Source organism: Serinus canaria, chromosome 2, assembly GCF_022539315.1.
Source record: "Serinus canaria isolate serCan28SL12 chromosome 2, serCan2020, whole genome shotgun sequence".
NCBI classification, from domain to species: Eukaryota; Metazoa; Chordata; class Aves; order Passeriformes; family Fringillidae; genus Serinus; species Serinus canaria.
The window spans coordinates 56067633-56083146 of NC_066315.1; the positions used below are offsets into that span (position 1 = coordinate 56067633).

The window sequence follows — 15514 nt, forward strand, 5'->3', positions numbered from 1 at the left end:
TCACCTCTATATACAGCCTAACAACTCTGCACAAAGATGGACCAACAATGTAAAACTTTCCTGACAAGAAAAGCTAGTTGCACAAAGCAACTACCATCAATTTCTTTATCAGCAACTGAAGGTGCTCTGCTGTGCACTTGTCCAAATGCTGTTGCTCTGGAGGTACTGGTCTGTATGGCAGGTATTTGGGAGCATTTGGGGCACAGAAATATGACATTTATGAACTACTTTCACATCAACACAAAAAATACTGCCAGGTCTCTTGGTCAATGAATATGACCAACACTGCAGCTTGTGAATAGATAAAGGCGTGTTTTGTGGATGGTATTACCAGACCCTGATGCCTAAATCCCAACCAGATCTGTAGCCAAAGGGAGATAAACATGTTCTATAACAGCCTAGCATGCTACATGTTTTATCAGACAAAGCAACTGACAATGATTTTCTCACTCCAGATAAAGTCCACAACACATTATTCACTGCACACAAGCATTTAAACTTGAATCTATGAATAAACAAAGCCAGGAATTAGCACATACAAAACCCCATTTTTTTCCTTATTAACCTCTAAAATTAGAACCCAGAAACAGATTTTCTTCAGGAACTGAAGACTCAAATAGTAAGTTCTTACTCACATCCAGCATCTCCAGATTCCAAATAACATCACTATTCAAGAATATAATCTTGTTAAACAGTCCTCCATTTTTCAGACTCACAGAGTCAAGATATAAGATTAAGCACTCAGAAGCCACATAATGCTTAGAACTGAAGGTTAAGCAAGGCTCCTTACAACCAAAAATGACAAGCAAAAGGGCAACTTATCCCCACCTCAGTTTGTTCATGGTTCACATAGCACCATTGCTAGAAGGCCAGATTCTCCTAAGTTAGAAAATGTGCACCTTAACTGTAGGACTAGTCCTACATGTTAAAGTACAAATCTAATTTTAAATCAATTTGGAGCTAATTAAACTTATTTATTCCCACTGTCCAAACCCAGAAGATAATTTAATTAACAAAGCCTGGCATAAAAATATCTACTCAGAATTAAGCAATGATGTGCAAAATATGCAGAATCACATCGTGCCAAGAATTTTATCTTTAGCTGAACAATACATCAGTGTCAATCCATTAAGAGTATCTTTAACATTTACACCATTAACAGTGGCAATAACATTGTGACATGTTCAAAGTTCATACAAAAGTCATAAGCTCACTGGAGGCCTCCATCTGAATCTGCATTAAGCAATCATACCATGGGTGGTGCTGCTTCACACATCAGTTTCAATATAAGATTCTGTGCTTGCTCTCGAACTTGGTCTTTGGCATCTCCCATACGATCTATCAAAGCCAGGAGAACTGCAGAAAGACAGGGGAAAACAAGAGAAAGTAAAAAAGATTAAACACTCAGTGGAGATTTTCTAATGCTTAAAGGTATTTTTTTGAAACAGATGTAATATACATGTCATTCAAAAATAAAAGCTGAGTTTAAGTAGGCCACAATATTTTAAAACCTCAAGTGCATTTCTGAGTATTTTATAAGGCTAACAACAAATGCATAAGACTAAAATTGAAGAAAACAGTAACTTTTAACAGGTTAAAAAGAAACCAAGATTCCCATCTTCAAAACTGTGTGAATGACTTTGATTTCATCTTCAAAAAGTGTTCCAGAGTGTTAGCTTCAGAATGTCTGGCTTTTCTAAAAAATAATGCTAGGGGTGGTGAGTGGCAAACAATTGGAATAGAAATACACAACTATTTTAAAGTTGGTGTGACTTAGATGTTTAAGAAAATCGAAAGTTTTAAATCCCTTTATTCACACAGACTATCTTCAGGAAACCCAACCTTACTTCAGTAAAAGCATTGTTAAAGATTACTATGTTAAAACAAGCATCCTTAAACAATATTTAAGTAAAATTGCACGACAGCTGATGATTTCACATCCTAAAAATAAGTAAAAATCAAAATCAAGGGACTTGCCAATTCTTTTTGTTTGCATTTCCAGAGAGACGTTTATCGTTACATCAGATAAACGAATACTATGACATTAGCAAAGATATCCCAATGAACACATAGCCAGCTCTGTGCTGTGCAAGACACACTGCTGTACTGGTTCCCAATCCTCCATCTGGGACCTACTCTTTGTGAGATTCTCCCGCCCAGTGCTTTCATTACCACTTCTTCAAAATGAGGGGTGATGATACTGAGTGTGCTGCCTTCCTTCAGGGAGAACAACTGATGGAGTTGGTGGAATTGGTGGAGATGCCATCCCTCACAGGACAGTGATGTAAGGTACTCCAAGTAAAAAAAGAACCAAACATCTTCACAGCTAAAATTACTTTTTGCTACATTTGATACAACATCACTGAACACCTGAGAATATTTTGCAGTTACTGCCTAACCTCAACAGACTGCTGAAGAATTTCTACTCACTAAAGAAATAACGGTATTTGGCTATTGTTTGAAAGACAGATCTGAAGTAATTTTACCAGTACTTAATGATTTTATAATAATAGGTAAACAATAGATTTGCCAGCAAAATAAAGGGAAGAGAGTCATACAATCTGAGGAGGTTCCCCTAGTCCCCTGTTCCTACATCAAAACCAGCAGCCATTTCTGTACCACGCCTGTTACTGACAAAAACAATGCTGAAGTTGGAACTTCCCCTCCTGTGATATCTGATGGCTTTCTAAACGTCCTAATCTGAGTATTTAATTCTACTGGTTCTGGATACTCCACTGACATCTCCAGCCACCGTTATCAAGGTTTTGTGTTTTTCATCTATCTTCTCTACCATTTCTCCTCTGAATAAATTAGTACGGCTACTTTCATCTAACAGTCTGAAAAGAAGAGTCTGAGAGCTTTTTGTTTGGGTTGGATTACCATTGTTTTGATAATGTGGGACTTTGTCTTTATGGTTTGGGTTTTTAAGGGGTGTTTCTGTTTTGCTTGGTGGTTGGGTTTCGTTTTGGGGTTTTTTCCCATTTTGTGAACAGAAAAAAAAGTCCAGACCTTAAGACGTTATTTTTGGGAGTACACAGCTGACCACTCCCATGAACTTCCAACCACCCATATTACCTATCACTGACTACATTTTTCTTGTCAACAGTATTTTCCATGTCCATTTTCAGCACTTCTGAACTGACCTTGTCCCCATGCCTTACACTACTAGTGATGTGTCGACACTGACCTGACTGCTAGGCAGCTGAAGGCAATTCTAGCTTTACAGAGAAGGAAACAAACACAGCCAGTGCCAGTTCTGCAGGAACAGGGCTCCTTTGTGACTAATTAGCACTCTGAGTCATTTGATGGAGCTGCAGATACCAGGGCTCTGCTCAAATCACCAAGGCAAGCATAGAAAACAGCTAGGCGAAGCTGCTGAACAGAGATGAGGTCACCGAGTTAAACTAAGCTATGACACAGCCCGCAGATTTCAGTGTGTGCAGCTACTGAACACACCAGCCTTTGCCACTCCTGGAGCCCTGACAGAGGGACAGTACGCTGTGGGAGCTGTTAAAGGGCCCAAATGGCTGCAGGCTTGGCTTTTTTCCCCTAAAACTCAAGTTTCTATAAGACTCCGTATAAGGCATGATACATTCTATTTGCACAAGACAAAAGAAATTAGGCTGTTGAATGCTGGCAACCACCGGCTGGTTTCCAGTGTGGCTGTTCATCTTTTCTGTCAGAATAAGCTCCAACAGAAAATCATTGGAAGTTGGTTTTCCTATTGATCAAGTTTCAAAACAGAACATCATTTTGGCTGCTACTTTTCTTTTAAGATGTGCAGGCTTTCTCACCAGCATTATTGAATTAGTGTCCCTCTTCATACTGCAATGCAAATACATGCATTTGGTTGTTCCTGGCATCAGCCTGCAAACTCAACAATCTCAAACAGATGTCAGAATTAAAAGAAGGGTGACAAAGGAGAAGTAGGACCATACATGAAGGCTGTATTCAATATGGCAGCCTCCTAACAAATTACTCAGTGAGGTATATAATTTGTCACATGCACTCTGGACTGAACAATCCTACTGTGTTATATTAACCTTATCCCTCTTTTATCTTATGTTGCCTGAATTCTTAAATTATTTCAAATAGATTTTAGAAAACCTATTAACATATGACATCTTTCTGTTATTTATTTCTGCTGATATGCTGAGAAAAAAACTACAGTAAATTTAGGAGACAGTGATTCCTTTTGCAGCTGTTGTTTATTTTTTGTGAAGCACTGTATTTCATTCAATTTGCCTTTTTGCCACATTTTAGCATGTTGTCAAAGTTTCTTACCACTTCCAGTCACTCCTGAGGTTTTCCTGTTAAGGTTTCTACACTGCAGAAATCTTATTCTCCTGAGGATTTCCCGCTAAGATTTCTACATCACAATTTTACAGGTTTTGATTACTGAACAAAACCTAAAAGTGCTAGCAAAAATACTCCATAGCGGACATTAATTCTACCAGATCTACCTCAAACTGACCTCCTATTTCATAGAGTCATAGAATATTCTGAGTTGGAAGGGATCCATCAGGATCATTGAGTTTGACTCCTGGCCCTGCACAGGACGCCCCAAGAGTTGCACCATGAGCCTGTGCATTGTCCAAAGGCTTCTTGAGCTCTGTCATGCTTGGTGCTGTCACCAATTCCCTGGAGAGCATGTTCCTCTGGCCAAAGAACCTTTTCATGATATCCAGCCTCAACTGCTCCTAGCTCAACTTCAAGCCATTCCCTCAGGTCCTGTTGCTGTTCAGCATAGAGCAGAGATCAGCACCTGCCCTTCCTCTCCCTCACAAGGAAGTTGCAGACTCCTATGAGGTGTCTCCTCAGTCTCCTCTTCTCCAGGCTGAACAGATCAAGTGACTTAGTCACTCCTCACATGGCTTCCCCTCCAGACCCTTCACCATCCTCTTTGGCCTCCTTTGGACATTCTCTAATGATCTAATGTCTTTTTTATGTTCTGGTACCCCAAACTGCACTCAGCACTTGACGTGAGGCCACTCCAGCGCAGAGCAGAACAGGACAGTTACCTCCTTTAACTGGCTGACAATGCTGTGCATTTACATCTGAGCTGCTATTTATGCTTTTTTCTGCTATATTCATAACAGAGTTTATCATCCCATCAGTTTCTTTTTCCATTGCCTTCCTTTTCTTATCTCAGTATATCTGAATAAATTTTCCTTTATCCAAATTCATCCAATAATTTTATCACCACTAGTTGGGACAGTATGCATGAGTGAAGGCCAAAACCAGCCTTCAGAGTCAGAATACAGCCTGAGAGATTAAATATTTATTTCCTCTACTAGGATTGAAAATGATAAAACAAGTAAACTGCAGAAATTGCCTAGAATGACACCCACTGTATTTTTTAAAAATCTGAGCAGTTTAACTATTTGACCCCTGCAGCAAAGAATACCATAGGCAGCCCAAACAATTTCCTTCTGTTAAACTTTAATAAGAGTTCCTTCTGGAGCTTTTCAGTTTGTATTGTTGCTTTTTCTTCTCTTCTGACCACTTACACCTGCTGTTCTTTGTACACCTGTGCTCATTTTAAGTCTCAGGTCTACCTATTTCTATGAATCAACTTTAGATAGTCCATTACTGCAGGCTTAGAAAAAATCATTAGGCAAAAAAGCATCTTTACTGAGGAAATGTTATTAATGTTGGCAAAAATTCTGTTACTAAATAGAAAAGTCTTTGAGAACAGAAAGAGATAAAACCTAGGCAGCAATATCTTCCTCGTTCCCTCAGAAACCTTGCCAGCTTGGGCAGCAGCACTGAACAGCTGTCATTAGGAAGGAGGGAGGGAAAGAGCTGCCTCTGCAATTAGGGCAGTTTCTGTTCTAGGCAGGATGCACAGGAGAGAAAGGCATCCCACAGGGGCTCCTACAGGGCCAGCCTAACAGATCCATGTGGTCAAGGGGCTACTTCTAAGCAAAGAATCATAAGCAGGCTCTCAGAGAGGGCCTCAGTGCTCCCCTCCTCAACATAAAGTCCTGGCCAGTTTAATCAACAGCAATTTCAGACACTAATGTGCTTCTTGGGGTCTCTCCAGGAGCTAATTAAGAAAAGCATTAGTGGGATTAATGACACATACTGTTCATCATCAGTAGCAGAGAGGAAGAAACAAAAGCTTTTTTTATATGATCTATCCATGTGCCTATCAAGGTGTCAGTCTCAGGAACATGAAAATAGTCTTAAAGGCCAAAGAGGTTCAAGAGGTGTATTAAACCTGAAAGAAAAGTAGAAGATTGAGAACAAATATTCATGGCATCTTCTGAAATTTTTAAGCAGTAAACTAGGTTTTTTACATAATTAGAATTAATTGGAATCAAGCTGAAAGCAAAGAAGGCTAGGATTTCTCTACTCTGAGTTAAAAGCACTGCATTTCTAGGTGTCATACAGGGAAATACCCACGGACAGCAAGCAGATGGCATTCTAAATCACAGCCTATCACTCAGGCATGGATCACTTCAGGTAAAATTAATTCCCACTACTAATAAACTCCAGTGTTAGCTAGCCAGGACAAAGAAAACCCCAACAAACACCAAAAAGCCTGCATAGATTTTTACTTTTTTCACTGAAATTTCAGAGAATCAAATCACAAAGATGAAAAAAGTTGTGGCTTTAATCAGTTATGACCTTCAGCTGTGACCATTAACTACCGAGGAAATCAAAGAAAATTTAAGGATTTACTGAGGTGTTGCAGGAAGTTAGTAGTTTTGTTAAATTTAAAAATACAAAAGCAGCTATTATGGAGAAAAAAATACAAATAATGGACTATCCTCTAAATGCTTTTTTCAAAAAAGAAAGAAACCCATGAAACAGTCACCATTTTATTGTTTAAGAAAATCCTACAACAATCCAAAACAGCTTTTCCTGAGGTCAGTAAGCTATAAAATGAAAAGGCAATATCAGACAAAATACTTGACTTGCATTTAGATGCAACAAGGCATCCCTGAGACAAAACATCTTTCATATAAATAGAAAAGCTTGCTTTACTTTATCTGAACAACTCAGTTTCTTGAGTTATTTAATTTCCAAGTTTTCTCTAACAGCATAGCTTGGCCATTTTTTAAGCAAAGACACGGAACAGATAATTTTGAAGGTCCCTTCCAACCTAATTATTCCAAGTTTTATGTTTAGTTGTTCTGCAAGCATTTTTAATCTTGAACCCTCAGCAGAACGTGCCCTTAGTCTCAACATCCCAATTAAATTAATAAAATTGAAAAATAAGAATAAAATTCAGTCGGGCACTAATACCTGAAGATCCAGGATTTTTCTACATGCCATATATCCATAGTAACTCATGCTAATACAGTTCGTGGTCTTCATGGATTTCATGGATTTTCAAAGCATTTCTCCATACCACACTAAAACCACTTATTAGAGAGTCACAGCTTGAATAAACTGCACACTTGAGTCTTTTCCACCCAAAAATTCAATCATTAAGTAAGAGAAAAAGCAAAAACTTACAATGTGGGTCTCACTTACTGAACGCTGATTTCCTCAAACTACTATTCCAAATTCTTGGACCAACTGCTTTCAATCCAAATCCACTCAAAAAATTGAGGCATGCTGCAAGCCCTTACAACTGCTTTAAAATACATCAGGAAACACAGAACCATTTAAGTCAGAAAAGCTCTTTTAAGATCATCATGGCCAACCCCTAACCCAACACTGACAAGGCCACTGCTAAACCATGTCCCTCAGTGTCACATCTACAGTAGACTTTCAAATACCTCCAGGGATGGTGATTTAGCCTCTTCCCTGGCCAGTAACAGTGCATGACAACATTTTTCCTAATATCCTATCTAAATCTCCCCTGGCACAACTTGAGGCCATTTCCTTTTGTCCTATCACTTGTTTCTTAGGCGAAGAGACCGACCTCCACCTTGCTACAACCTCTTTGCAGGAAGCTACAGAGAGCAATAAGGTCACCCCTGAGCCTCCTTTTTTCCAGGCTACATAATCCACAGCTATTCCTCATCAGCCTTGCACTCCAGACCCTTCCCCATCTCTGCTACCCTTCTCTGGACATGCTCCAGCACCTCCATGTCCTAGCAGTGACAAGCCCAAAACTGGACACGGGATTCGAGGTGTAGCCTCACCAGTGCCAAGAACAGGGGACAATCACTGCCCTGGTCCTGCTGGTCACACTATCCCTGGTACAGGCCAAGACACCCCTGGCCTTCCAGGCCACCTGGGCACACAATGGCTCATCTTCAGCCACTGTCAACCAACACTCCCAGGTGCTCTTCTCCCAGCGCTGCCTGGGGTGGTTGTGACCCAAGTGTAGAACCAGGCATTTGGCCTTGCTGACCCTCCTACCACTGGCCTCAACCCGCTGCTCCAGCCTGTCCTGATCCCTCTGCAGAGCCTTCCTACTCTCCTGCAGATCAACACTCCTGCCCAGCTTGGCCTCATCTTCAAACTGTCTGAGTGTGCCTTCCATTCCCTTGTCCAGATAATGGATAAAAATATTAAACAGAACCAGCCCCAGTGCTGAGTCCTGGGGAATACCATTTGCGCCAGTCACTAACTGGATTTAACTCCGCTGACCATCAACCTCTGGGCTCAGCCATCCAGACAGTTTTTAAGCCACTGAAGAGTGCACCCATCCAGCACATGAGCAGCCACACTTGCAGGCTTCATTGTAACAATAAATTTCATTAAGCATTTAAATTAGTCTGAGGACACTAGTTTAAATGCTCTTCCAACACTTCTAGAAGCTACCCGGTAAAAAACTTAAAGACTTCAAATTTGTTTTACATGTTAACATATGGCACTACAACTATCTTCCAAAACTATTTTTGCCCAGTGGTTTCTTTTCATAAGAAGATGAATTTCAAACTACTATTAAACATATAAACACATTTACATATTGAGTTTTTGTGTGTAAAATGTGTATCCCTATTGAGACTTATACATACAGGTATATATGCAAATTTAACCTATTGGTGTTTCATCATTTTAACTGTCAACTACATTTCCTGTAATTTTCAGGTAAGTGCAATTATTTTGCAACATGTTGTATGGTTGTATGTAAAAGCTAATGTCAATATAGTTATGTAAAAGACTAATGGACAGTTCAATATTTGCAGAAAAATATGCCATGGTACTGCACAGTAAAACTGAAACATATTCTGTATACCTTTATTGTATTCTTTCTTTTCCTTTTGACAATAAGGAGAAGACCAAGTCATATTCACTTGTTTTAGAAAACAGAACTAAAAGTATGAGCAGACACTTTTATCATCCAGACACATATGCCCATAATTCTAATTATCTCTTTTATTTTGGATATATATGATTATTTTAATAATTAATGTGATCACCTGGGAAAAGACACTGTGATACAGTAATTATGTACTCTTATGTAACATCTCTTTTAATCACAGAACAAGCAGTAGTTTTAAATACCAAATGATGTAACACTCAAACACTGCTTTATTTTTCCCAGAATACAGATGCATTGTCTTATGAAAGAACACATACCCTGGTATTTATTGCTTCCAAAGTATTTTCAAAGATTTTAAGTGGAAGTACTAAAAGCAAGATTCCAAATTTGTGTGTCTAGACTCCCAGAACACTGATGCCAGCTGCAGAGCACGCTCAATGTGGATAATCATAAAAGGATAACACCTTATAAGAAATTTAGTGCAACGTTAGATGGTTGCCTAGGAAACTGAATTAAGTCTCTTATCAGGCATTATACTTCAATACAAAGATCACTAACATGCTCTTTGAAATACTGGAAGGCACCTGCCCCTACCACTGTTGTATTGATTTTGCCCAAATGTAATTTACAGCATATATGTAGGTTGCAAAGACTTAAGACTTAGTAAAGCATTCATGTTTTTCACTTCATAGCAGAAGCCTGTAATGTTTAAGGGGGTGACTATTCAGTGACATTAGCTGTCCTCTGCACTTAAGAAAATCCACCCACATCAAAACAGAACAGGAAATTAAATTGGGATGGGGTGTAAAAGGTGAATATGTTTTCCCATATTGCAGTTGGATAATGTATTACTATACTTCCATCATTTACTCAGATCATTTACTCAAAATCACAAATAAAAACATCACATGGTCACCAAAATGTAACAGTCTTTATTAAAAGAAAAATGCATTTAAGGTTGCAGGTTTGTTATAAGTGAAAGCAGCTATAAAATTGAAGCTTTACCTAGAAAAGAGAGTGTATTGTATTTTTAAAAAAGCAGAGAACAAAGTAGGTAGGTATTTTACATCTATCCTGCTTTGCTGTAGTTATGGTGTAATCCCTATTTTTTTTGAGAATGCACGTACCTACAATAGCTTAGTGCAATAAATGAAAAGTTAACTATAGTTTGAATATTTCAAAGTAATAATTGAATTCCCTGGAAAAATTCTGTTATGTTTGCCTTCAAAAAATAACACATTCACATTTATTTGACTAAAATAGAGAAAGTAAAAGCCTACCATATAAATTACTACTAAGATGGTCTGTGGAGCCCGAAGAACCTGTTACTTAGCTGAACTACTTTGCTTACAAATTTCCCAACATTTTCAAGCTTGATTCCTTGATTTTTGTTTTTTCCTCATATCACCTAAGCCACTGCACATCTGCAATACATGATTATATACCTCACTAAAAATATTCAGATCAAAGACTCACTTAACTGGACATAACCAAGTTAAAAAAAAAAAACAAGAAATAAAACCCGCTAAAATGGCAGTTTGCATAGAATACTTGCTTCTCGACAAATGCATAACTGTGGATATTGATTGTATGAGGTTCAACAAGGCCAAATACCGGGTGCCCTGTTTGGGTCACAACCACCCAATGCAGTGCTACACAGGCTGGAGAAGCATCTGGGAAGTAAAATAAAAAAATGAAGTGGTACCTCACAAGCCTGTAAGAGGTCTCTGCAAACACCTGTGCAGAAGGTAACTCAGCTAACAAGAGTGCAGCTGGACTTCCACACAGCTCTCAAGAAGGGATCTTGCCCTAAAGAGGATGAGGCATGGAGCAAAGACGCTGCCCTGGAGAGCAGGCCCCAAATCCACCATCACTGCACAGGAAACAGGTTGTTGTAGTAGACAGTCTCATGCATTAGTATTAGGTAAATTTTCAGGAAGCAGCTGCTGTCATCTTATTGCAGGGGTTCCATACCACTGTCTCCTTATCACAAAAGTTTCATACCTTCTTGGTGTTTCTTGTGGGCAGCTCCTCAGAGCACTGACTCTTTTTTCCTCACAAAGAAGCCAACTGACTCCAGTTGCCTTCTCAACCACTCAACCCACTCTTATACAGCACTCTTCTTCCCATTGTTACAGCTGTGGCCTGGTAAAGTCAGGCCTGTTCCTAATCTTTGATAATTGGCCCAGCTGCAACTCCTTACTTTCTACACTATCTTTATTTTCTTATATTCTATCCCCCTACAAGCAGCTATGCAATAGAGGAATCTATAAGCAATAATTACAAAAGTAAGAGACGACAAATACAAACAAATACAATTATGCCACTATGAATATATGCCACCTCTCTGGTATGGTGTGGCAGATATGGCTTCCTCAACTCAAATGTACCACAATAGAAAGGCACTGAAAGGGCAAACAGTTCTATACAAGAAACAGCTCCATTATGTCTCTGAGCTGGGGCAGAGGGAGGGATAGCAGAAGACAGGCATGGAAGAGATCCATAAATAGAAAGTGGCAGTCAGGAAGGTAAGAAATGTTGGCTCACCTCTCTAACACAAGATCTAGCAAGCACCAAGTTTTCCAGGCAATCAGTCCTGGAAGTTCTGCATACTTAAGTACTTCAACAGAACACTGCAAAAGCCAAAGATCTGTGTGGGTCAGAACTAAACATATAAAGCTGTAGGAAAACAAAGTGACAGGGCAGACACTGGAGACACACCATGTGCCTCAGCTGGCCCTAACTGTGAGACTGCTGACAACTCCTACTGATGAAGGAGTTATCACTGCCTGTTTCTCCTGTCCTTACTTTCTTCTCAAGCATCTGCAAACAAATCACTGTCAAATACGAGTCTTTGGTCTGACTTACTGGAGTCAGATTACATTAGAAGACAAGTCTGCAGAGTCAACAGAACATGATTTAGGAAACTCCTGGTTCTTTGAGTTTTCTTGAAGGAAGCAGTTCTTTAGTTCACCAATGTGCTTTTAATTATTCTCATAAGCCCTGGACTATACAAACCCAGACACTTACAATAATGTTTTTATATTACTGCTTAACTGACAAAAACTGAATAATATTCCGATCTTGTTATGAAACTTGGAGAGAGAGCTAACAACTGAGGAGAATTCACATTGCTCTTTTTAAAAGTAATGTAAAATACTGTTTTCTGCCTTTACTGAGATGAGACTAAGATTTCAGCGACTGTTAGGTTTGTTTATACAGAAGTTGATCATGAACAACAGTAACTCGCATATTCTAGAGGTCTTGATTCTGGAGATGCTCTGAGGATCAGTTTCAATTGAAGGCACTGCTTCTTAACTTAACTGAAAAATACTTTGAGAATACACAGCTTCAGATGTTATGTATGTTTGACGGTCACCCAGTGCCAGTACTCTCTCTCTTCTGTTTTTTAATATAAATACTACTGAAATTTAAAAATTCAATTTGCACATGGTCTCACTCAACTACTGTGACAAGAAAAGCCCGAATCCACAAGAGGATTTTCAAACTGTTCTCAGATAGTTCATACTTAAAACAACAGAGAAAAAGTGAATAAGCTTTCCAACCTTCCTTTAATAATGTTACTATAATTTTAGGTTTTACAGAGTCTTAAAATAAAAACCAAAACTTTGCCAAACTCTGGAGCAAAACAGTGTTTGTAGCTACAAATGGAGACTATTCAGAAATCAATACTGTGCATAGCACAATATGCCTTCAGTTCCCTTACACTGTTCCAATACAAAATTAATCATCCAAAGAAAAGCTCTCAGCAACAAAACAGATTTAAATTCTGCAGCACACTACTGCAGTAGTTCCACAGAATACTGAAATACGCTTTCAATTAATTTAGTTAGCAGCTTGTCATAAATTATACTTTGTATTCCTAAACTTTGAAATTTTATTTCAAAGCTCTTAATTACAAAACTAGATATGTAAAGAAGAGGAAGCTTAAAATTTTGACAGACAATTTGAGATAGCTAGGGATCAAGGAAAATGATGTAACTTATTCAAATTTTGAAAAAGGACATTCACTAGAAACTTCTGTCAAAAACAGCCAGTGGTATAAAACCAACATTAATGTCCTAATATCACTATCTCTTTTCAAAGCCAGCAGCAAATGAGTTGATTACTGTAGTTTGCTTGTACCTCCCAGAAAAAAGGTCTCATACTCCAGCACATGTAGATCCATTAACCTGAAATTCATCTGAGTAAACATTTCACACAGGAGTAAGAGTCAGTATTTTTTTTTTTCATCCCATAAAAACTTTAGACTACTACAAGCTACAGTCAAGTTAGCTAACAGGAGGTGGACCACATAATCCTCTGAGACTACAGGCTTCAGCAGGCATAAAGCTCTGATTAAAGTGATCTGCAAATAAAACCTTCCATCTTCAATACAAGTTAAAGATAATACTTGTGTTTCAATGTAAATTTTAGAGGACTGTCTCAGGGAGTGGTAAGCAACTATACAGCATGGAACTAATCAGTGGAAAAGCACTCCTGAAACCTTTAAAAAAATCCCAACCACCACGTAAGAAATCAGTGACAAATGAATACTGACATGCTACTATACAATTATTTCAATTCCAACACCAGTAAAATGCCTGCCAGTACACTATAATTAGCTGAAAATGTTTTCAACATGTTCCACTTCAGCTGCTAGGAGGTGGGGGGGAAAGTGTCTTTTACTGTTTGGTCTTAGGGAGAAAAGTTGTATTTCACTTACCAGTTCCTATATAGGGTTTAAAGCGTCCTGATAGTCTGTCAACAAAGGCACCTAGAACATCTAATCCCAGTAGTGCTACCTGTTGAAACAAAAGCATTAGATATTATGAAGCAGATCAATGAGGAAATTTTTAGAATATATTGCAAATAACTTAAGCATAGAAATGCAAGTATGCTGAAAAGCAATCTTAAATTAAGTTTCAGTTGAAGAGCTAAGAATTCTTTCAAAGTTCCTATCAAGACAAAGTTAAGAATATGCTTGAAATGGATCAAGTTTCTTTACATATACCAGAGCTATTCAGATTTTTAAATTCTTGTCTTAAAACAGAAGAAAATAAATATTAGAAATTCATTGCTTTCCTATTTTCAACTACAAAACCCAAAGACATGGTTTAAAGCCTTCCCAGATGCTAAGAGCTTACTCCTGGCAACTTAGCTCATCCACTAAGGTCATTACATCATTTTCCAAACTCCGAAAAGAAAATAACTGAGAAGCTAATTCTGCTTTCCCTAGTGGTCCAGACTAGACCATTTTTCCACTTGCTTGTTAAACTAGGGAAGCCTAATTTTTCTTTTGCTCATTAAAAAAATAATAAAGAACCTCCTCAAACCAAACAAAAATAACAAGAAAAACTAAATCAAAACAAAAAACCAACTCAACCCACAACAATGAAAAAAAAATAATCCCAAACAAAAACTAAACCAAAACAAAAAAAAAAAAAAAAAAAAAAGGAAATGCAAAATACTACTGGAGTTTTGAGGAATTTCCCATCCTTGCAGAGAAATCAGACGAGACAACAATATCCACTAATACAGAAACAGAAACACGAACAGAAATTATCAGTTTGACAAAATTATTTTAAGAAGTAGGGCTTCTTTTGCTATTTACTATCCTGCATATTGTTCCAAGACTTCCTTCTGTATTTCCTACAATAGCTCATAAGGAACACCAGAACCTGCATTTTCACAACTTGTAGTCAACTCAATTTGCTGCTGCCCATGAAGGTGCAAACGGAACAACCATTTGTCAAAGGAACAACCTCCTCAAGCTTGGGAGTTCCTTACAGCTTTTCCTCCTCTTTATTTTCTAGTAAGACATGCACTGCACATTTTCCCCCATGAACTCATGACTAGAATTCCTCTCCTTTATTAGCTGTTTATTTTCATAACATTTGGATCTGCATTTTTTGGACCCCTCTGTTTCTTTAAGATCCCTATCTGTCACAATTGTCCACACTAGGCAGAAGGCCAGAAGAAAATTTGACTGGATATGCATGTGATACACATGGCCCACGCACACAGGGCTCATACGAGCCTTGTTTCCATAGGAAACTAGAAAAATAAGGTCCTCAAAAAACCCAAGATTAGAAGCAACCACACAATTAAGCTGGTTTTAATAAATTCAGTATTAGCACAACAGATCTTCTTTTAAAAAGAAGTTAGTACACGGTTAGTACAACCTACCTGGACACAATTCTATTACATACTAAGATACAGGATAGCATATATAAGTGGATGCATCACCAGCTTAAATTAATATATTGCCAACAAGTAAGTACCTACAGATTAGGGAAATAGAATATTATAACTAGTAACTTACTTAGACAAAAAAATAAA

At 38.2% G+C, this 15514-nt stretch overlaps 1 protein-coding gene across 11 annotated transcripts in view; it reads right to left on the minus strand.

Annotated features, from left to right (window-relative positions):
* Nucleotides 1–15514, minus strand: part of CLASP2 (cytoplasmic linker associated protein 2) — a 145997-nt gene that overhangs the window by 120124 nt on the left and 10359 nt on the right. For all 11 annotated transcript variants that reach the window (XM_050970775.1, XM_050970773.1, XM_050970774.1 and 8 more), the window contains exons 2-3: nt 13899–13977; nt 1253–1356 (exon numbers count right to left, since the gene is read on the minus strand). In XM_050970775.1, coding sequence (XP_050826732.1) covers nt 1253–1356; nt 13899–13977 — 183 coding nt within the window. The remainder of the gene's footprint in view (nt 1–1252; nt 1357–13898; nt 13978–15514) is intronic.